Source organism: Neomonachus schauinslandi, chromosome 5, assembly GCF_002201575.2.
Source record: "Neomonachus schauinslandi chromosome 5, ASM220157v2, whole genome shotgun sequence".
In the NCBI taxonomy this organism is placed as follows: Eukaryota; Metazoa; Chordata; class Mammalia; order Carnivora; family Phocidae; genus Neomonachus; species Neomonachus schauinslandi.
Window position 1 is genome coordinate 38,816,547 of NC_058407.1, and position 22,435 is coordinate 38,838,981.

The following is a 22,435-nucleotide window of genomic DNA, read 5'->3' on the forward strand; positions in this document are numbered from 1 at the left end:
AAGGGTAGGTACATAGTAGTAGAACCTGACTGAAACCCTCTTGTTCCTAATTGAGATACTGGGCTTACTCCTGAAAGGAGTTGTTTGAATTGCTATAACCAGATTAACATTGAGCTGGCTCCATGGGCCTTCAGATTATACAAAGCAATGCTATAGTTGGGATAATGAGGATATTGATATTTAAGTATATGGCTCAGAAAGTATTTGATAAAGGGAATAGGAAAACAACTAAGGAGAAATGGAATTTTTGTTACCTAATGTCTTATTTAAATCTTTCACGTAAGTGATTTGGTCAATAGGAAGTGTGTTCTGAACACTGAAAGAAGGTATGTAAATGAATACTTACGTTTGTAATTGTTAGGCATATAATTTGATCTGAACTATGTAATAGGAAAAGCATATTATTATCATTCTTTGAAAGGCTTTGAAAAGTATGCTACACAAGAACATTTTTCAGTAAATGTCAGAATTAAGACAAAATGAACTTAACATTTTCTGTAGGCATTTTGTTTTCTCATTATAGAAGTTTTGTTCAGTTCTTCTGACATACGAGATCAAGAACTTTGGATCCTTTTAAAATAAACTAAAACTCAATCATATGGGATTTTGGCAACTTAAACGTCTTAAATTTCAATTACAAATACAAGAAACCACGTAATAAGCACATTTGTACTGAAGGAATGTTTTCCTTTCTAAATAACTATGTGTGTTAATGTTCATTGATGTGTCAAATCAAAGTAGTGTTACTACTATTTGCTTTCATACTTAATTATCTAAATTTATGGAGAAGCATGGACCCAAATAATAAACTAAAAATGGTCCACCTTTGTTCATGTATCTGTTACGGTTAAGATCCCAACCAAACATTTAAAGATTTTTATATTTGAGAGAGAAAGAGAGCATGCACACGCACATGAGCAAGTACAAGCGCACCAGTAGTGGGGGGCAGGGAGAGAGAACCTTTAAGCAGACTCCCCACTGAGTGCAGAGCCTGACGCAGGGCTCAGTCTCACCACCCGTGAGATCATGACCTGAGCCTAAACCAAGAGTTGGATGCTCAACCAACTGAGCCACCCAGCGCCCCCAACCAAATATTTAGATACTGCTTTATTTTTGGTTTGTACATACATTCTGATACTCCTTGACAGTTGAAAAATAGCGGGTAATCATTAAGAATGTTTCTTTTCACCTATCTCTAGCCTACTCTAGGCTTCTACTTTTCCTCTTGTAGAGTGGAGCCATACAGATGATAAACCCTGAATGAGCTGACAGCTTATTGCATGGATAGTTTCTGAATATCTGGAGTTTAGAGTAGGCATTGTATGTAAATGCTGTGTTTTATGTAGGCTTTTTGGGGGGCGAAGCAGATAAAATTTTGTAAAAGTTTCTTGTTGAAACAGTAGAATCAGCGGGCTTCAAAAACCAGCTTTTGAACTAGTAGACTTACTGGCAATTAAATAGACCCTCTAAGCTTTGAAAAGTCTTTTAAACTGTGTTTTCTGTTTTCAACTAGCATTTAAATGCTCATTCAGGGGAGCTGACGTTTTGTTCGTGAGATTTTCTTGCTTTCTACTTTTATGATTTGGGACATGAAGCTAAGAACCAGCTGAAGTGTTAGACCTTAAATTTGCTGGATGTATCTTTATACCTTCTTTGAATATTAAGTATTTTGGTTCAAGTAATTTGCAGAGTACCTACTAAAAGCTAGTAAGAGTTAAAAGACTGCTGTATCTAAATTAACAACTTATTTCTTCCTTCTTCTCTTCTTTCAATTTTCCCCCCCGCTGATACTTATTAAGCAGTTACTACATGCCCAGCACTTTGTGAGGTGCTAGTGAGTCAAAGGTAAATAGTAATTCTTACTCTTAAGTAATATATAGAATAATGTGCAAAAATTGCCTGAAAGCAGTATTTGCCTTTGTCATATAAAATGTGAATTGATTCTAGTATGAGAATATAGCAAGAACCAGAAATAAGGGCACTTTCTTGAGCCTTAAACAATTCTTAAAAATCCCAGAATAATTTATTTTAATCTCAAATGAAGAGCTATTCTGATTTTGTTGTTGTTGTTGTTATTGATCCTAATGTAGAAATGACTTCGTACTGAGGACTATTACCTCAACAGTAGCTCCCTATAACAGAAATGATGTTTTGCATTCTAGGAATGGGTTCCACTAAGATCAGCTCTTGTATATTGTTATGGATTGAGTCAAGCCCTAACCTCCAGTATGACTACATTTAGAGATAGGGCCTTTAAAGAGATAGTTAAGGTTAAATGAGATTATAAGAGGCGGGCACAATCCATTATGACTGGTGTCCATAATAATAGAGAGAGAGACACCAGAGAAACACACACACACACACACACACACACACAAGGCCGTAAGAGGGTACTGTGAGAAGACAGCTGTCTGCAAATCAAGGAGGGAGGTGTCAGTAGAAACCAAACCTGCTGACACCATGGTCTTGGACTTCCAGCCTCCAGAACTGTGAGAAAATTAAATTTCTCTTTAAGCCCCCATTGTGTGGTGTTTTGTTATGGTAGCCCCAGCTAACTAATCTAGGCATATGGTTGATAAACCAGTTTCTCATGTAGTTTTGAAATTCTCTACAACCACAGTTTAAACCCCAGTTTTAGTTTGTTTTCAAGTCTAATTTCTTCTACATATGTAGATTCCCAGAATGATATAGCAGATTTCAAGAAATACTAATTTTCTTTTACATGGTCTCATCTATTAAGCAACTATATATTGAAGTTTCCTTGATAAGTGACTGTAGTTCATTGACATAGTTATACCTTTGTTCACTTTTCATTTAAGATATGTTTTAGGGGCGCCTGGGTGGCTCAGTCGTTAAGCGTCTGCCTTCGGCTCAGGTCATGATCCCAGGGTCCTGGGATCGAGCCCCGCATGGGGCTCCCTGCTCGGCAGGAAGCCTGCTTCTCCCTCTCCCAATCCCCCTGCTTGTGTTCCTGCTCTCGCTAGCTCTGTCAAATAAATAAATTTAAAAAATCTTAAAAAAAAAAAAGATACGTTTTAAAATAACATTGTATTATAGTTTGGCAGATTTTTTTGTGTGTTGTGGCATGTAAAATAATGGTATGTTTTCAGTCATTGGCATCTTTGATGTAATAAAATATATTTTTCCTATTATACACCCTCCCCCCACCTCCATCTTACACCATCTCAGATAAGTATTTATGATTTTTCAGAATGCTCAGGAAAGGAGATATGCAGTTTCCCTTGGTAAATCATTAGACTTTCTTAATCCTATTAATAAACCTTGTATAAAATATCTGTCGTATTTGAGACCCCCTTTTTAAAAAATTTTTGTTAAGAGTAGAGAATAAGCTAGTCACCACAGAATAGTAAATATGGCTTAGTGGTTAAGACCGTACGCTCTGCAACCACATTATCTGAGTTCAAATCATAGTTCCATCACTTGTTAGCTGTGTGACTTTAGGTAAGTTGCTTAACTGCTTCTAAATTTATAAAGTGGGATTGATAATAGTACCTATCCTTTACAGGGTTGTGAAGGTTAAAAGAGTTATTCTCTGAAAAGCACTTAGACCAGTGCCTGACACAGAAGTGCTCTGTGATTGTTAACTGTTACTGTTGTTACTACATTTGATTTAGCATGATCATGTACTAACAAATTAAAAAAAATCAGTTTAACTACATTTGTATAATCAATAAAACCTGAGAATTAAGGGCACAAATAGAGTTTAATGTTATCTAATAAAATTTAAAGTAAAATGAATCCACCATTTAATGGTGGGTGTTATATGGTAATTAGACAAAATTGAGATTAAATTTTTAGTTCTCCTTATATTTTCTTTACTATCTAGCCACTGCTACTACAGTTTTTAGTTATTTCTCTTGACCTCAGACTCTCAGATACATATATTCTTAAGTTCTCTTCCAGGATCCCTACCTGTCAAACTATTCTAGGATTGACTTCCTTTAAGCTACACCCCTGTGCTCCCAAGTAGTCTTTCTCTTCTTCATGCCTGGGATATTGTGTATCCAAAGGATTAAAGAGTTTGAGAAGGCAGAATCTCTCTTGGTTATACAGGCTGGTTGCGTGTTTGGGTTACCCAGTGATTGTAGGCCTGGGATAGAAGAATAAGGTACAGCAAGTAGGACTTGGATCCTTGAGTCTTGGGGCCGACAGATGGGAGAGAAATGGAGGATCCTAGGACTAAGGGAGTGCTGAGGAAAGACCCTTGGTGGGTGGGAGCTTGCTAGGCAAAAGTAGATTCATTGGTTCACATGTTAAGTTGTTCATTCATCTACTTAATTTTTAAATACCTGTAGTTGTCAGCCTCTGTGCCAAGTGCTGGCTTACATTCAGGCTCAGTTTTAGTTTGTATTATATAGACATACACTTTCTATTTTTTGTGAGAGAAACCATTCTTAATGGAAGTTCATATTAGTATGAATAGATTTATATGTTAAGTTTTTTTCAGATGGGCTATATTGTGGATGGGAGAGGTTGGGTCTAGGGGACAAGGAAATTTAAACAGAAATGTAGAGCTTCCTAAGAGGGGCTAGATGAATGTTCCTAAGGGAAAAAAGAAGACTGAAGATGCACTTCAGAGACACTAAACCGAAAAGGTAGGTTTTGTGTAGAACATCTATAGAAAATAGTAGAAACCTTAGCAAGTAGAAACCTTAGCAAAACTGTGACTCTCCTTTCTTCTCTAGGTCTCCTTTTCCTATAACCTTCCCTTATTTAGTAATTTCTATTTAGTAGTATTGACCAAATGGTAATGTTCTCTATTGAAAATTCTGGCTAAAATAGAGAGGAACTCTTTGGTGGTTTTGTTTCTCCAAGCATAAAAGAGATTCCAGGATAATTGCTCAGTTCCAGAGGATTCAGTGCTATCATTCCTTTTGTTCAAGTATGTATACAAATTATTCTGTCGTGTTTATCCAAATATTTCTAAATTCTCGGAAAAAGCACATTGCATTGGAGAAATCTCGACATGCAGTATATTGCTTTCTTTTCCATAGTCTTCTCTTTTCCTGCCTCCCAAAATCTCAATAGGTAGTTTATAGGAAATTCTAAATGATTTTATAAATAAACATTCCCACAAAAACTAGAAAGACATAACTTATTTTAAAAGTTTCAAAGCTTCTGCCTGCAGTCTTTTTAGGCTTAATTTTAGATCCTCTGAATTTAATAATCACTGCTTTTCATTATTTGGGGAGAGGGGTTTGAGATTGAGAGTGACCCATATTAATTATTTAGAACATAGGGAAGTTTGGCTTGTTCAGTGCTGGAGAAATAAGACTTTACTGCATTTGTATAGTGTTTCTTAGAGCATGCTATGTATGAGAGTTCTTGAAAATCCTGTGTTTCTCATTAGAATCTGTAATGAAATTGGGATAAGATGGAAGGTGGTTACCAGAAGTTATTTCTGTGTGCCTGAGTATTTTTCAAATTGTATTTTTAAGCAGAAGGAATGTTCTCGAATAAGTGAATAAATTTGCTATGAAAATTATTTTAAAATATTGTAGTACGTTCTTAGGAAATATTAAATTAGGAAATATGCATTTGTATTTATTAACTTCCCATTCTGTAGTTACTACTGACAAGAGACTGAAGGATCCAGAAACAGTACTGGATGAGGTACCTGCTTTTGGGAACCTTAAAATCTAATTAGGTAACATGAAATGAAAGGAGCTATGTAGTGGTAGGTAATCAAGAACTAGAATGAGTTAGGGGCGCCTGGGTGGCTCAGTTGGTTAAGCGACTGCCTTTGGCTCAGGTCATGATCCTGGAGTCCCTGGATCGAGTCCCTGGATTGAGTCCCACAGGGGGCTCCCTGCTCAGCAGGGAGTCTCCTTCGCCCTCTGACCCTCCCCCCTCTCATGTGCTCTCTCTCTCTCATTCTCTCTCTCTCAAATAAAAAAATAAAATCTTTAAAAAAGAAAGAAAAGAACTAGAATGAGTTAAATATTAAGAATTTGAGGCTTTATAATCTGATTTTTACATTTGAAATAATCAGACAAGGTTTCATTCAATAAACATATATATTCCTACTATGTGGAAGAATTGGATACTTGGAGTTGGAAGCATAGAGAAGTAAGGAGAAAGAGATTCCAGCTGAAGCAGCATTGACCAAATAAATCTATAGTAGTACCTATCTGTGAGGATTAACTGAAATAATCCAAGTAAAGTATTAGAAAAATGTCTAGTTCATAGTTTACAGTAAAAGTTAGCTATTCTTGTCATTACCATGTTTAAATGTATGTCTGAGTGTTCTTTGATGAGAGTTATGATAATACAGTATTTACTAAGTGCTGTGTGTGTTACTGTTCTTAGCTTTTCTGCATTCATTATTTCCTTTAATCCTTACAGTTCTATGGGGCATAGCTATTGGTGTTATCCCCATTTTGGAGATGAGCAGAACAAGCATAGAGTGGTTCAGTATATTGCCCAAATATCTTGGAAGTTGAGGAATAACTCATGGGATTAGATTGCATCATTGGATGTAGCTGAAGGAAGTCTGTGAATACTGGATTGTTTAAATCTGATAATAGTTGGAAACTAAATAGAGATAATTTAGATTGTTCGTTTTCTTTGATTGTTCATGTCATTGCTCTCTAGGGCTGTAATCAGTAATGTGTGAATTGTTGAGCTGAAGAGTATGATGTTTATTTTTCTGACCTTAGCACTATGCTTAAGAGCCATCATCGATACATTTAAGATAGAATATGTTTTGCATATTTGTCTTTTTTTAATAGTTCCTTCTGAAGATAGTCTCTTTACTTATACTAGTGCCTACTTTGTTTTCCTAGCATTGTTTGTGTGACTCATGTTGAGGAATTTGTATGTTATAAATACCCAGGCCTGTTACTCCCAACTGCTAAGCATTAGAACAAGTCTAATTAGGTTGAGACCTGGTTGTAGATAATAGAAGAAAGTGTATAATATAGGGCTGTGGAAAGAATTTCCACCTAAAACTAGTATGATCCTGGATTAACTAAGTTTAATAACTTAAAAAAATTCCACAGGAGAGTCAGATATTGATGGGAAATGATACTAACATAGCTAATATATTCAAGTATAATTGCACAGTTAATATCCTGCTGGTTAGGACTTGCTTCTGAATTACCTGTTTCAACAATTGAGGGATATGGAAAGACCCTCTTTCACATCCTTTCCAGAAATAATTAGATAAATGGCTGAAAATATTGATAAATAAGTTTTCATAATAGAATTGGACTCATAGCACTAATGAGTTTTCAGATATCACAGATTGGTGCCATTTTGAAGTCTTAGGTTCTTCATTCTGAGCTAGACCCTCAGCACTTGTCTGAAAGTCCTTTATGTATTTTTATTTCCCTCACTTTTATGTTTCCTACTATAGGTAGTTTAAACTTTTAACCCACCTCCTACCCATTACCTTATCCTAAACTTCTCCCCATGACTGTCAGCAGAAGAGCACAATTAACTTCTCAGAGAAGAAACTAGAGAGCTCTCAATCAGAACTCTCTCAAAAAAAATTTTTTTTTGGCTGTATTGTCTAAGTTATCTGCATTTAGATTCATATTGAGAGCCTTCCCTGCAGTTTTAGAAGAGGCTTAGTCTTTGATCTGTACCTTGGTCTTTGTTTTCCTCTTGTATATCCCACAAATATTTCAAATGCTCAATACCAAACTCCTCGTCATTTCCCTTTTTAAATTTTCTGTGTACATGAATGACACCATGAGCTAGATAGCCAGGAGTCATCTTGTTACTGCTACTTGATTGCTTTTGGCTTTCCCAATCCAGTCAGGTTCTACTTCTGCTTGCCATGTCTATGCATTGTCTATATCTACTTTCATTTCCTTAGTTCTAACTTATTGCTAACCTATTTAGCAACAACCGTATTATGTGGCGCTGCTCTTGTCCCCATTTTACAAGGTCACACAGCTAATAAATGTTGTCAGTAGTTTTTTCCAAGTAATTTATACATTACTTCAAATGTATTGAAATAATCTACTAGGAGAATACATTGGCTGGGAATGGTCAAGAGAGTTTTAAAAATGAATAATAATTGCACTGCTAGATATTACTTACAATGATAAAAGTAATGTGATTTGAGTATTAGTATAGATAGATCAGTGGAACAAACAGAAAGCTAAAAACATACCCATATATAAAAATATATAATAAAGGTAGCATTTTGTATCCATGGTGAGGAGATGGGTTGTACAGAACCCCTGGGTATTAAACTTGGAGGGGGGTGCTAGAGCCCTCCAGGAGCCATTACTCAAACAACCCACTACCAGTGCTGCAGTTCTGGATTATTCCATGTATGTGGCTAGAACAATTGCTAATTACAACAAAAGGAAACACATTTGTTTCCAGCCTGACTATATGACAAATTAAATAGGAGATGAGTTAAAAAATTAATAATGAGATAGTAAAAATTAGAAAGTGTATGTGTTTACTAAAGCTCTCAAAATGGGAAAACATTTTTTTAAAATTTAAAAAAAATTTTTTTTTGACAGAGAGAGGGGCAGCGAGAGTAGGAACACAAATAGGGGGAGTGGGAGAGGGAGAAGCAGGCTTCCCCCCTGAGCAGGGAGGATGCAAGGCTCGATCCCAGGACCCTGGGATCATGACCTGAGCGGAAGGCAGACCCTTAACGACTGAGCCACCCAGGCGCCAGGGAAAACATTTTCTTAACATAAAACCACAGGGAGAAAATTTCAAAAGGAAAACTTAAATAGAATTAAAAGGTGAGCTAGGAAAGATTGGCTATATGATAGAAGTTACCATCTTACTGTATTAAGAGCTTTGAGAAATACTAGGGAAATGAAAAAAACTAACATAAAAATTGAAAAGAGGACATAGTGAGGAACGTAAAGCTACATAAAGAAATACATAAAGTTAGTAAAGATAACACAAGTTCATTCTGCTAACTAGGATTCAGTCAAACCATTATTTGCCTCATATGTTTGAGAGTTAAAAAAAAGTAATAAGGATTAGACAGCCTTCTTGGCAGAAGATTTGGCAGCATGCTTAAAGAGCCACGAAAATTAGAGATGTACACTAGAATTTATATGAAAGACTATTTAGTTTGTATGACCCACACCCAGATATGATTAAACAAATCATGGTGTATTAATAATGTGATATCATACTATGCAGCTGCTAAAATTTTTGTTGAAAAAAAAAGAGATGGTGCAAGTAAGTCCCAACAGGATGCCTATAATTACCTGAATTTAAGAAAAAAGTTCTAGTAGAAGAAAGGATTTGTACCAAAGTGAACCAGTTGTCTGTTTTTTTTAAGATTTATTTTAGAAAGAGAGAGAGTGGGGGGGGAGGGGTATTGGGGGGTGGGGCAAGGAGAAGAAGGGAGAGAAGCAGACTCCCAGGGCTTGATCTCAGGACCCTGAGATCATGACCTGAGCTGAAATCAAGAGTCTGATGCTTTACAAACTGAGCCACCCAGGTGCTCCTCTTTTTTTATTCTAAAAGTGTTTTGGTGGGGCGCCTGGGTGGCTCCGTCGTTAAGTGTCTGCCTTCAGCTCAGGTCATGATCCCAGCGTTCTGGGATCGAGCCCCACATCGGGCTCCCTGCTCCGCGGGAAGCCTGCTTCTCCTTCTCCCACTCCCCCTGCTTGTGTTCACTTTCTCGCTGTGTGTTTCTCTGTCAAATAAATAAATAAAATCTTAAAAAGAAAAAAGTGTTTTGGTAATGTACATTAATTTTGTAATTTTGAAAAATGTCATTTTCTGTTTAAAAGTACCTAACTACAGTTTTAAAATTATTTTTAAAAAATTATTATTACTAGTATTAGTTGAAATGGCTGAAAATGAGTGCTTGAGTGCTACCTGTCTAATCATGAATATTGCTATATAGAGAATTTAACACTTGCTTAGGTCTGAGGTCCAATGGGATCCCAGCACAAGATTGTGTGGTTGGGTCTGACCATGGCTGAGTCGTATCTGATGGTATTGGTGCAGATTTTAATGGTGAGAAAGGTTCTTTAAAACTGTGTAAGAATGAAATTCTGGTTTCATTTCGTGTTTTTGGAGGGTTATATTTTGGGATTCTTTATAACTAAGATTTCTTTTTTATTGAAAATGCTAACTTTTATTGTAAATTCAGCTTTTAAATCCATGAAATAAGAGTGCTTCTGTTAGATGTTACAAAGTTGTTAGCATAACTCATTCAGTTACTGAATTATTGTTTAATAAGTAGTTTTGGAAATTTCATACATTTTAATTTACTCCATTTAGTCCCCATACTTTCTGACTTAGGGCTGTGTGCAGTAGTAGTAGTAGTTGTAGTAGTACTAGCAGTAGTAGTCGTTTGTAATCATTGTGATACAGATATACATGGCTTTTTCAGCCACCTGATGAGAGGAGAGAGGGGTCATTTGTTCATTTTGTTCAGTTCTTTTCATGTAGAGATACTTATTAATTTGATCTTATTTCAGTTTTCTTTTTGTTATGTTGGAAAGTTTCTTTTGTTTAACCAGTCAAAATAAGCCTCTTGGCTTAGGAGCAGGGGAAGGAAGGTAAGGAAAAGCTAGGCAGAGGTTGAGTGATGACAGACTGGTATATGCTAGATAAAGGAGTAATGGAGGATGTAAAAAGGGTATTACCAGAGAGGAAGACAGATAAAGCACAGCAGTACTGATAGGATTGACGTGGTCTTACTGAAGAAAATCTCAACTTTCCTGATGCCTTTCATGGATAATAGTTAACTTTTCATTTTGGAAAGCACGGCCACTTACCCACATTCATGGTTTGTAATTGTGTGCTCCTAAATAGAAACTTTTTTTCATTTTCTTGGAGCTATATAGCTTTTCTTTCTTTTCCCTAAAAGCTTTGCTAGGATTGCTTACTTGGTTTTCTTTTAAATGCAGAGGACAATCAGAATGCTTTTAGAGCCACATTTATATGATTTATTATACATAGATACAGTTAAATTTTCCTGGCTGTTTGAAATTTGCATTTCATTTTAGTTCTGTTGTAATTTTTGTCCTCATTCTGATTCATATGAAGAAAATGTTTCCCTGTTCCCTAGTGCTAGAGCTTTATAGAGAAGTATTTATACTTTGCAAAAATTTATTGAAAAACCAGAACACTTAAGGAATTTTGTGGATTCTTTATTTTAAGATCAAATGTGCATCTGTTATATAGACTTCAGCATTTGGATAGAAGAGGATATTAAAATTTGGGGGGATTCTGAAAATTAAAGGAAGTAGCATTTTTTAATGGATTTTATGAACTATTCAATATTGTTTGGAGATGAATGAATTGTTTCATTCTTTGTAAGACTCATCGCTTATGAAAGAGAACAGATGTGAAAAAAGAGAAAGGAATGTGAAGCAGTTATCTAGCTGAACTCTTCCAAGAACTAGATAGTATATCACACAATTTATTCTGTCAAAATATCAAAGTCTCAAAACTTGGCTTAAGCATTTATATTTAACAAAAATTAATTTTAGCAATTTCTAATGTGTTTGAATCACAATTTTTTTGAATTGTATTTTGTTTTGTATGCATAGTTTCAGTAAGTAATAGTTGTGAATGATGATTATCTGTTATGCTTAGGTATACCCCTAGTGTCCAAGAATTCTTACTAATGTAAGTAAAAAGTCCTGTGGAGTATGCTGTTTTCCAAATACTAGAAACATTTAAAAATACCTTAATAAAATTGTGTTTAAAGTTGGCAAATGTGGACGCCTGAGTGGCTCAGTTGGTAAAACATCTGACTCTTGATTTCAGCTCAGGTCATGATCTCAGAGTCCTGAGATTGAGCTCCAAGTGGGGCTTCTGTGGGGCTTCAGTGGGGCTCCGTGCTCAGCGGGGAAGTCTGCTCCTCCCTTTTTCTCTGTTCCCATCCCCCACCCCCCTCCCGCTGGTTCACACACTTGCACTCCCTCTCTCAAATAAATACATCTTTTTTAAAAAGAATAAAGTTGACAAATGATATGTTGATTGCTTTTTCTGAACTCCTGAATTTTGTGGAATTCTGCTTTATAAAATTGATAAGGAAAAGCTACCATGAAATGGATCCTTTTTAGTTATTTCATTCTATGAACTTACTACATTTTTGATATATTAAAAACCTTGAGGGCGCCTGGGTGGCTCAGTTGGTTAAGCGACTGCCTTCGGCTCAGGTCATGATCCTGGAGTCCCGGGATCGAGTCCCGCATCGGGCTCCCTGCTCGGCAGGGAGTCTGCTTCTCCCTCTGACCCTCCTCCCTCTCATGCTCTCTGTCTCTCATTCTCTCTGTCTCAAATAAATAAATAAAATCTTTAAAAAAACAACAACAACAACAAAAAACCTTGACTTAGAGTACAGGCTGCCTTCACCATTAGGTTTGGCGTCACTCTCTGCCAAAGACACTGTAGCGGCAGCTGTAACGGCCCTCACCAGCCCTTGAGGCCTCCTGTACCTGGCTCCAGGCTGTCAGCCCCGCTGCCACTGTCCAGTCAGTATGCTGCTACTCTGGTGGCTCACAGGAAACAGATGAGGAGTTTGATGCTTGCTGGGTGACATACTTCAACAAGCCAGATACTGATGCCTGAAAATTGTGTAAAGGGATGAACGTGCTTGTTGGCTATGATCTGGTTCCAAAACCCAAAATCAGTGATGCTGCTTTGCTGGCATGCAGGTGGTTAAATGATTTTGCTAGTGCAGTTTGCATCCTAGAGGTAGTTAAGGACAAAGCTGGACCTCATAAGGAAATCTACCCCTAAGTCATTCAGGAACTTAGATCAACTTTAAATGAATTGAGATTCCCCACTCCAGAGGAATTGGGCCTTGACAAAGTATAAACTTCATGGATGGGCTTCTCAAGGATTTATGCATGATGCTACTTGACTGTAAACAACCACCTGGAAATACTGATGATGACATTTTACCTTATTTGAAAAAGTTTTCCTTTATTGAATACCAAATGATGTAATGGTAACTTGGACTTTAATAAAAGGGAAATGAGTTTGAGCTGAAAAAAACAAAAAAGCCCAAAAAACCTTTGAGGTATAGTAATAAAAATTTTAGTAGTGGAAACTACAGCCTTAAGATTTCTAAGTCAAGTTTATTTGCGTATTTCACATATATATCACTCTATGGTTAGTCTTTCAAAACCAGTATTTCTCTCATTTGTTCAAGAAATTAAATGATGATTGGCTGGTTACTTTGTATTTAGGACTTTAAGCCCCAGCTTCTCCTTAGTCTCAGTGTCCTTGTAACCTGGTTCAGTCTAGTCTTGTTTTTTCACTGTGCACCCCAGTATTGAAGTTCAGCAAACATTGAAGATATACTATATATGTCATGTTTTGTTATAAGTGTGATATATTGTGGTGATGCTGCTATTGTGATGGTGCAGTCTGTTGCCTCGAGCAAAGTCTTAGAGCTATAAAAACATAGTGCATTGGCTTTCAAACTTTGTTTTGGACTGATAAAAGTGTGCTTTATTAATGACTAAAATACCATGAATAGTTTTGCTGTTAGTGACATTTTCTGAAATGTCAGGCAAATTTTTTCATAAGATTACTAACAAAATATCATTTACAGGGTATAGTTGTCTTTCTGGAAAGATCTCTCTGTATTTTTAAATGCTGCAAACACACTGTTTTTTAGAGGTAAAATATGTTTAGGCTCAGATAATTATAAATAGATTTTTCACCTGCATGACTGTTCAGTATTACATTCTATGGTTGAATGGAATGTGGGTCAGTTCTTTCTTAGAGGGACTAATTTTTGAAATTGCAAGATATTCATTCCATGCTTCTCATCCATAAACCAGTAGCATCCTTTACTCATCAGTATGACCAAAAATGCCTTCACAAAATTCCATGCCTTGTAGGGAGTGGTATTGACTGAATGAGAATCACTGGGCTAGAGCTTTGTGGCCAGAGGAGAGACTTGCTCTTAGAGTGGTAGTCAGAAGACACTAGAGAAATTAAAACACAAATAACTTTCAGTTGAGACAGCTATAGGGGAAAGGGCTTTTTCAGGGAGCCAGCTAGATTTCATTCTGCAGTTGAGGAGAGCAAAATATTAATCTACAGGAATTCAGAGGATACAGTGGAATGATTTGGAAGGGAGAGGAGGGGGATACAGGATTGAATCAGGTTATAGAATGTACAGAATAAGATGGCAATGAGAGTCTGTACAGTGATGGAAGAGACCTGGGGAAGCTTGGTCTGCTGTCAGTGACGGAAGTAGATGTGGAAATGAGACCTGACGTCCAGAAAGTCCCTTTAAAGTTAAAAAATAAAAAATAAAAATACAGATACACAGAAATACAGGGTAGATAAATGCTTATCCAGCTGTCATCTGGCTACAGCCATCGTCAACTCATAGCCACTCTTTTTTCCCTGCAACTCCTACTAATTCTGTATTGTACTAAGTGAGCCAGTATATTCACAGACAATCTAAAGCAAAAGTTTCACAAAAAATGTGTTGATATTTTCTATTCTATTTTCTTTTCATAAAATTCTGGGTTGTGATGTACTAAGTGAATTTCATGACTGATGAATAGGTTATACCTGGCAGTTGGAAATTGAATTTAGGGTTAGGTTGGAGTTCTGATTGCACCCTTCAACAGCTTTGTGTCTTTGAGCCTCTTACTTAATTCTAATCCTCATATTCCTCTTCTTTAAGGTAGTACACACCTCCTAAGGTTTTTGTGAGAGTTTTATGAAATATTAGATGTTAGTGCTAAACAGGGCCCTCCAACCTAGAGAGTCAATTAATAGTAGACGCAATTAAGTATTTTAAGTTACAGACCTGGGATTTGAATATAGGTCTTTGTGATTCCAAAATCTGATTTCTTAAATAATTTTCTAATCAAACATATGCCTTACAGACAACCATAAAGAAAAAAAGATCAATCTAAAGATAATGTGTATTTTTCTTTCTGTCATTCATTCATATCTTTTTTTTTTTACTCTGCATGAAATTGCAAACATTTCCCATTTCTTGGAAAATACTTTGTGACTAATACTCCATCATTTTGTTCTCTAGAAGCAGAAGTGTTATGCTACTTAGAATAAAATATTTATCTAGTTTTAGTTATTTAGTAAATGGTCAGTTAAATTTTATTGCTTTTTAAAAAACCTTATTATGGGACTTTTAATCATATACAAAAGTAAGGAAAATGGTATAATGAAGTCCCCTATGTACCCATCGTTCAGCTTCCACAGTTATCAACTTCTGGCTAGTTTTATCTATACCCACCACACACTACCCATTTTATTTCTTGTGTTATTTTGAAGCAAATCTCAGATGACATATTATTTCATTGTTTATCATCAATATCTTAGGTATTTCAGTATAAAGACAAGGAATCTTTTTTTTAAACAAAAGAAAAATATCACTATACCTAAAAAAGTTAAAAATAGATCATTAATCTCATGAAACTCCTGAGACTTACTTTTACCATATATGCATTGTTCAAACTGTCTCTTAAATTACAATTTTAAAAATACTTTCCTTTAATAAGGATGCAGAGGAGGTCCATATGTTTGGGATTGGTTCATGTGTCCTTTGAGTTTCAGATTTATGGGTCTCTTCTTTCTCTCTCCTCTTCTTCTTGCAGTTTTTTAGTAGTAGAAACTGGCTGTCTATATACAGCCTTTATACAGAGGCTTGTTTCTGTATGACAGAGAGCTAGGAATGGTTTTTGTGTTTTCAAAGGATTGTTAAAAAAAAAAGGCAAGAAATTTTAGGTAGCCCAGGAGACTAAAATATTTCCTCCTTGTTTTTTCAGTTTTCTGACTCCTGCTTAGAGTTTCCTACAATTTGGATTTTCATGATTGCATCTCCATGGTGGTTATCTAATATGTTTTTATGTCCTCTGTATTTTCTGTAATTAGTAGTTGGATCTAGAAGCTTAATCAGATTTAGGTCCAGTCTTTTTTTTTTTATCATGCCATTTGTTCAGTACCTCCACTATTATATTTTTTATGTCATATTTATTAGTTTATCATTTATATACAATAATATGCTACTGTTTTAAGGATACACTTTGATGAATTTTGACAAATGTACACATCTGGGTAAACCATCATGAGAATCAGGATATAGAACATTTCCATCACTCCTTCTGCTCCTTTCTAGTCAGCCCCATCCACTCAGCACCCAACTCCTGGCAATCACTGATCTGCTTTCTGTCACTATGATTTTGCTTTCTCTGGAATTCTATATAAATGCAGTCGTATAGTATATAGTCTTTATTTTCTGGTGTCTTTCACTTAGCATAATGCTTTTGAGATTTCATTCATTTTGTTACTGAGTTAGTATTCCACTACATGGTTGTACTACTGTTTATCTCTTTATTAGTTGGTAGACTTCTTTTTTTTTTTTTTTTAAGATTTTATTTATTTGACAGAGAGAGACACAGCGAGAGAGGGAACACAAGCAGGGGGAGTAGGAGAGGGAGGAGCAGGCTTCCCGCTGAGCAGGGAGCCCGATGCGGGGCTCCATCCCAGGACCCTGGGATCATGACCTGAGCCGAAGGCAGACGCTTAACGACTGAGCCACCCAGGCGCCCCTAGTTGGTAGATTTATGAACTATTTCCAGTTATTGGCTATTATGAAAAAAGTTGATTTTTTTTTTTTTTTTTTAGTACAAGTTTTGAGTGAACATGTTTTCATTTCTTTTGGTAATAACTAGGAGTAGAATTGCTGGGTCATATGGTAAGTGTATATTTAAGTTTATAAGAAACTGCCAAACTGGGGCACCTGAGTGGCTCAGATGGTTAAGCCTCTGCCTTCGGCTCAGGTCATGATCTCAGGGTCCTGGGATCGAGCCCCACATTAGGCTCCCTGCTCAGCGGGAAGCCTGCTTCTCCGTCTCCCTCTACTGCTCCCCCTACTTGTACTCTCTCACTTTCTCTGTTGAATAAATAAATAAAATCTTTAAAAAAAAAAAAAAGAGGGGCGCCTGGGTGGCTCAGTTGGTTAAGCGACTGCCTTCGGCTCAGGTCATGGTCCTGGAGTCCCGGGATCAAGTCCCGCATCGGGCTCCCTGCTCAGCGGGGAGTCTGCTTCTCCCTCTGACCCTCCTCCCTCTCGTGCTCTCTGTCTTTCATTCTCTCTCTCTCAAATAAATAAATAAAATCTTTAAAAAAAAAAAGAAAAAAAAAAAAAGAAACTGCCAAACTGTTTTCTAGTTTGAGTTTTTGCCAACAGTGTAGGAGATAATTCAGTTGTTTGAAATCCTCATTAACACTTGGTATTATTAGTCTTTAATTTTAATCATTTTGGTAGATGTGTAGTGATAGCCTGTCAAGGTTTATTTCACATTTCCCTAATAACTAATTATATTGAGCCTCTTTTCATGTGTTTATTTGCAATACCTGTATTTTCTTTGGTGGGATGTCTGTTCAGTTTTTGCTCATTTTTAATGATGCACTGAAATTTATTCTGGTATGTGGAATAAATCTAATTTCATCTTTTTAAATATGGCTATCCAGTTATCCCCAAGCCACATATTAAAAAGTTCCTCTTTTCCCACTGGTGTGTATTTCCACTTTATTGTAAACTCAGTTTGTCTGTGTATTTGGATCTGTTTCTGAATTTCCTCTTCTTTTCCTGTGAGTTGCATTTTTTGATCCCAACTAATAGGACTTTAAAAATATCTTGATTTCCCTTTTACTTGGTTACTTTGTCAGATTAGCAATGCCTGAATAATTTTTTAGAACATATTATAGCAGGGGTGCCTGGGTGGCTCAGTCGGTTAAGCGTCTGCCTTCGGCTCAGGTCATGATCCCAGGGTCCTGGGATCGAGTCCCGCATCGAGCCTGCTTCTCCCTCTCCCTCTGCTGCTCCCCCTGCTTGTGTTCTCTCTCTCTCTCTGTCAAATTAATAAATAAAATCTTTAAAAAAAATAGAACATATTGTAGCATCTTAATCTTAATAATTTGTTATTAAGAATGAAAATCACACCTTTGTTTTGTTCAGGAGTTGTATTTGCCAAAATACTGGTGCTCCAAAATGCAGTTTTGGGAATAGCAAAGAGCTTGGTGACAATCAGTGATATTTACTCTCATTTCTTTTTAAAAAAATGTCATTTCATAAAATTTGACTTTTTGGTTTCAATTTAAGATAATTGTTAACCCAGTTCTCATGCAGTTCTTTCTCTCTAATCTGTGTAAAAGGAGAGAGTAACTTTGACATGATTATGTTTATCTGGAAATGAGAGCTGGGAAAAGATGGCATTGAGTTCCACATGGTGTAATTATAATATAAAGTCAGCATCTATTTTCTTCTCATCTTTTTCTCTCTCAGATAAAAAGCTTATGATTAGTAGAAAAAAACATTAAAACATGTTTGGGTTCTTTTTGGTTCTCTTTTGCTGGTACTTATTTAAAAATTATTGTTGGGACACCTGGCTGGCTCAGTAGAGCATGTGACTCTTGATCTCAGGGTTGTGAGTTTGAGCCCCATGTTAGGTATAGAGATTACTTAAAAATAAAAAATCTTAAAAAAAATAACTGTCTCCATTAAGGATACCATCAACTGTGCACTTAGAGAATTATTAATCTTTGCAAGAAATAGAAGTGGAAAATGTCTTAACTTACCTTGGTCTAGTAACTCAGTTCTTTTTTGCTTTCATTCTTTCTTCTCACCATTTCCACCAGAGTTTCCTCCAGGTGTATTTATCCCCGTTATATAAGATAGCTTAAAGAATTTGTAGGATGCTTGTGCTAAAAGAATTGTACTGGTTGCTTAGAAGAACCTTGGAGGGAAGTTGTGATTCATCAAGTAATCCCTATTCTAAAAGCTGCCTGGAATGTAAGATGCACACATTCTCCACAGAGATAGTATGTGTGATGGATAGGTTCCCAGGTCAGTGGGTAACAGTGTTGCCACGGAAAAGAATATTCCATTTTAACTTGGGGTGCTACAGTCCATCTCCCTGATTTGTCTTATCTTGGTAACTCATTCATTCATTTATCAAGCATTTACTGAATTTTTTTCTTCTTCCTCTTTTTAATGTGCTGGTAAGGGAGTCTCATTTATTGAGGTTGAGGGACTGGATCTCAGGAAATGAAAACAAAGATAAATAAAATATCCCAGCGCTCAGGGAGTTCATGGCTATCTGCTTCCACTTTTACTTTCTATCTACAGTACTTTAGGATTTAAGAGTTCTAGCATTATGCTACTGACATTCGGTTCTATGGTCAGAGAGTTTTGCAGTCCAGGTACTGGAGAATGAGATGATCCCTTTCATGGAGTAGAAGCCTAGAGATGAGACTACTCTTTATTTTTTCCAGATCTTACATACTTGCTTCTCAGCCCCTACTGTGCATTAAATGATTGACCTCTTATCTCAGTAATGTGTATTGAAGAATTCCTTTACTTTATTCTCTTTTCTAGGACCTCAGTTACAGTTTTTATTTTTGTGGTTTTATACATTTTAATGTTAGAGTGAATGTTTTGTCATAACTTTTTTAAAAAGTAAGTTTTCTGGATGTCGTCTGTATTTATTTACTCAGATGGTTACCCCTACTTTCCAAATAAATTCCTTAAGATTTTGATTGGAATTTTTATTCAGCTTATAAATTGACTTACAGATTATTGACATCTTCACAATACTAGCTTTTTCTCCATTTAAGAATAGGCTTTAATTTGTGTTTCTCAGTAAAATTGTGTAGTTTTTTCCATAAAGTTTTTTGGTTTATTTTTATAGTTACTATTAAAATTATACAATCTAACTGGCTGTTCATGTTACTTTGGGAAGCGATTTTTGCATACTTCTATAAAAACCATTGTAATGAACTCTAATAATTCTAAAATATTTTTATGTTATCTCAACAAAATTGTATCATCTGAAGTGATGAAATTTTGCCTTCTTTCTACTGCTGAAATCTTTTATTTTTCTTACCTGGTTTTATCAGATAGCACCTCCAGAGTGATGTTAACAACTATGTTGATAGTCGAATGGCTATCAATGTCTTAAGTCTGATTTTGCTTTTAAATTTTGTTGATATTTTGCCATTAAACATGATACCATCTATTGTCTGAGAAAGGTTTTTCTAATCAGGACTAGTTTCTTAAACTTTAGTACCCTTTACTAGATTTCTTTTATTGATTCTGTTTTCTACATGGGATACATTATTTTTCATAGGATCAAATTGTCTACTTTGTTGTCTACTCTCCACTTTTCATCCTGTTAATTTCTACTGTGAACTGCTTTATATAGGTTCTGTTCCCACAATCAGTTTTTTTTTTTTTTGAAGATTTTATTTATTCATTTGAGAGAGAGACAGAGACAGAGACTGAGCACAAGCAGGGGGAAAGGCAGAGGGAGAGGGAGAAGCAGACTCCCCACTGAGCCAGGAGCCCGACATGGGGCTCAATCCCGGGACCTGGAGATCATGACCTGAGCTGAAGGCAGACACTTAACCATCTGAGTCACCCTGAACCGCCCCCCCCCCATCAGTTTTGATTATGTTTTACAAACTATATTCCAGGGAATTGTAGCACCATAACATCTTTCTGTGTTATGTAGTGAAAAGTCCACACTTCTCAGGCTATTTATGTTCTTTGTGATCAGAGCATTTGCCTTTCCGATCTTCACCTCTGTCAAGAACTGTGAAGGGTTTGAGATCTTACTCTACTTGCAAGCTAACCGTGTTAGCCTGCTGTCATTTCATGGATCATGGCAGATCACACTAGTCTCCTGGATCAGAGTCAAGTAGCCTCAGTATCCATTTTTCTTGCACTGGTAACCCAAGTCCCAGTTCTCACCGGGTGCATGACAAGGGCCAGATGACACCTGTACACACAGTTCCATTACAGGGAGGGCAGGAGCATTCTTTGGAATCTCACCCCTTTCATTCTTTCCCCTCACTTCCTTTCCATATCATCCTAATTTTTAAGACTCCATCTCAGAGAGGTACTTTCTTCCGTATCTCCCATCATGGACCTTGTGTCTTTGAATGTGCTGCTTATCTACTGTGTCCCTCCTATTCCAGGCACTCCAGTGTCCCTTCTTAGTTTGCGCAGTGGCCTAACTTACTCTCTCTTTTTATAATTTGTTAAGTTCTGTTTCTTTGGTTAGTGCCTTCTTGTTTACAGACTGCCTGAAGAAACATTATTCTTTGTCTCTCACAGAACCCTTTAAGGCGATATTGGTTAGGAATGTGTTCAGTTGCAGGGGTGCCTGGGTGTCTCAGTCAGTTAAGCGTCTGCCTTCAGCTCAAGTCATGATCCCAGGTCCTTGGGATCGACTCCCATTTAGGACTACCTGCTCAGTGGGGAGCCTGCTTCTCCCTCTCCCTCAGCTGCTCCCCCTGCTTGTGCTCTCTCGTTCTCTCTCTCTCAAATAAATAAAATCTTAAAAATAAAAGGAATGTGTTCATTTGCAAGGAACAGATAACCCATTCCACAATGGGTGTAATGAAGAGAATTTTGTTTCTGTTTATGACTTCTTTTCATGTAGAGTCTGGAGATAGATAATGCAGGTGTTGATTGAGCTTTTTAGCAACAACCTTTCCATATGCTCTTCCCACCATCTGAAATTCTCTTTTTTCTGTATCTGCAGTTCTAAATTTTACCCATCCTTTAAATTATAACTCTTCCACAGAGTTTTTGTAGAAGACTTACTCCCCAGGTGAAAGTACTCTTTCTGTATATACTCTTAGGTAGTACTAAGCTGGAAAATGGCCTTTATCATTGAGTTATCTGCATCTCTATCTATATCTCTATATGTCTTATATCTTACATCTTAACTTCCCACTAGACTATAAATTCCATGTTTTGGGTATATCATTTGTTACCCTCTGAAAAGTGCCTTGTTTAAGGTAGACACCATTTGTTTACTTGTTGAATGAATGTAAAAGAATGAGTAAACATTGCCTTTAAGCAAGCTCTGTCACTGCTATTTAGAGTCTAGAGAAAAGATAAGTTGTTGGGGGTATCAGTGTGGAGCTTGGGGTTTAAGCAGATAATTTACAGGGATTAAATGTACATATTACTGAAAGGAATACATTTATCATATAAATTAGTTTCTGAATGCACAGATACTTCCTTAATGCTATCCAAATGTATCTTCATATACTATCAGTACAATCTGTTAGTACTATGTAGAAATAAAATGGAAACTATTTTTTCTTTTAGTGCTTAGATGAATATGAAGATGATGAAGCAGGGCAGAAAGAGCGGAAACGTGAAGATGCAGTTACACAACAGAACACGATGCAGAATGAAGCTGTCAGCTTATTAGATCCAGGCAGTTCCTACCTGCTACAAGTGAGTGTTTATTTAAATTTAATTTTAAAAAATTATCTTAAAAATTTATTTTCTTATGAGTTATTATATATTGATTGATTGTGAACTCTGAGATCAAGAGTCATGTGCTCTACCAACGAAGCCAGCCAGGTGCCCCTAAAACTTTATTTTTTATTTTTTTATTTTACAAATGAATATTTAAAAATACCAGGATGTCAGTTGCTATTT

The 22,435-nt window shown here is 36.4% G+C and overlaps 1 protein-coding gene across 1 annotated transcript in view; it reads left to right on the forward strand.

Moving 5' to 3' along the window:
* PAWR (pro-apoptotic WT1 regulator) overlaps positions 1-22,435 on the forward strand; it is a 111,949-nt gene that overhangs the window by 48,276 nt on the left and 41,238 nt on the right. The window contains exon 2 of the mRNA XM_021678644.1: positions 22,097-22,228. Coding sequence (XP_021534319.1) covers positions 22,097-22,228 — 132 coding nt within the window. The remainder of the gene's footprint in view (positions 1-22,096; positions 22,229-22,435) is intronic.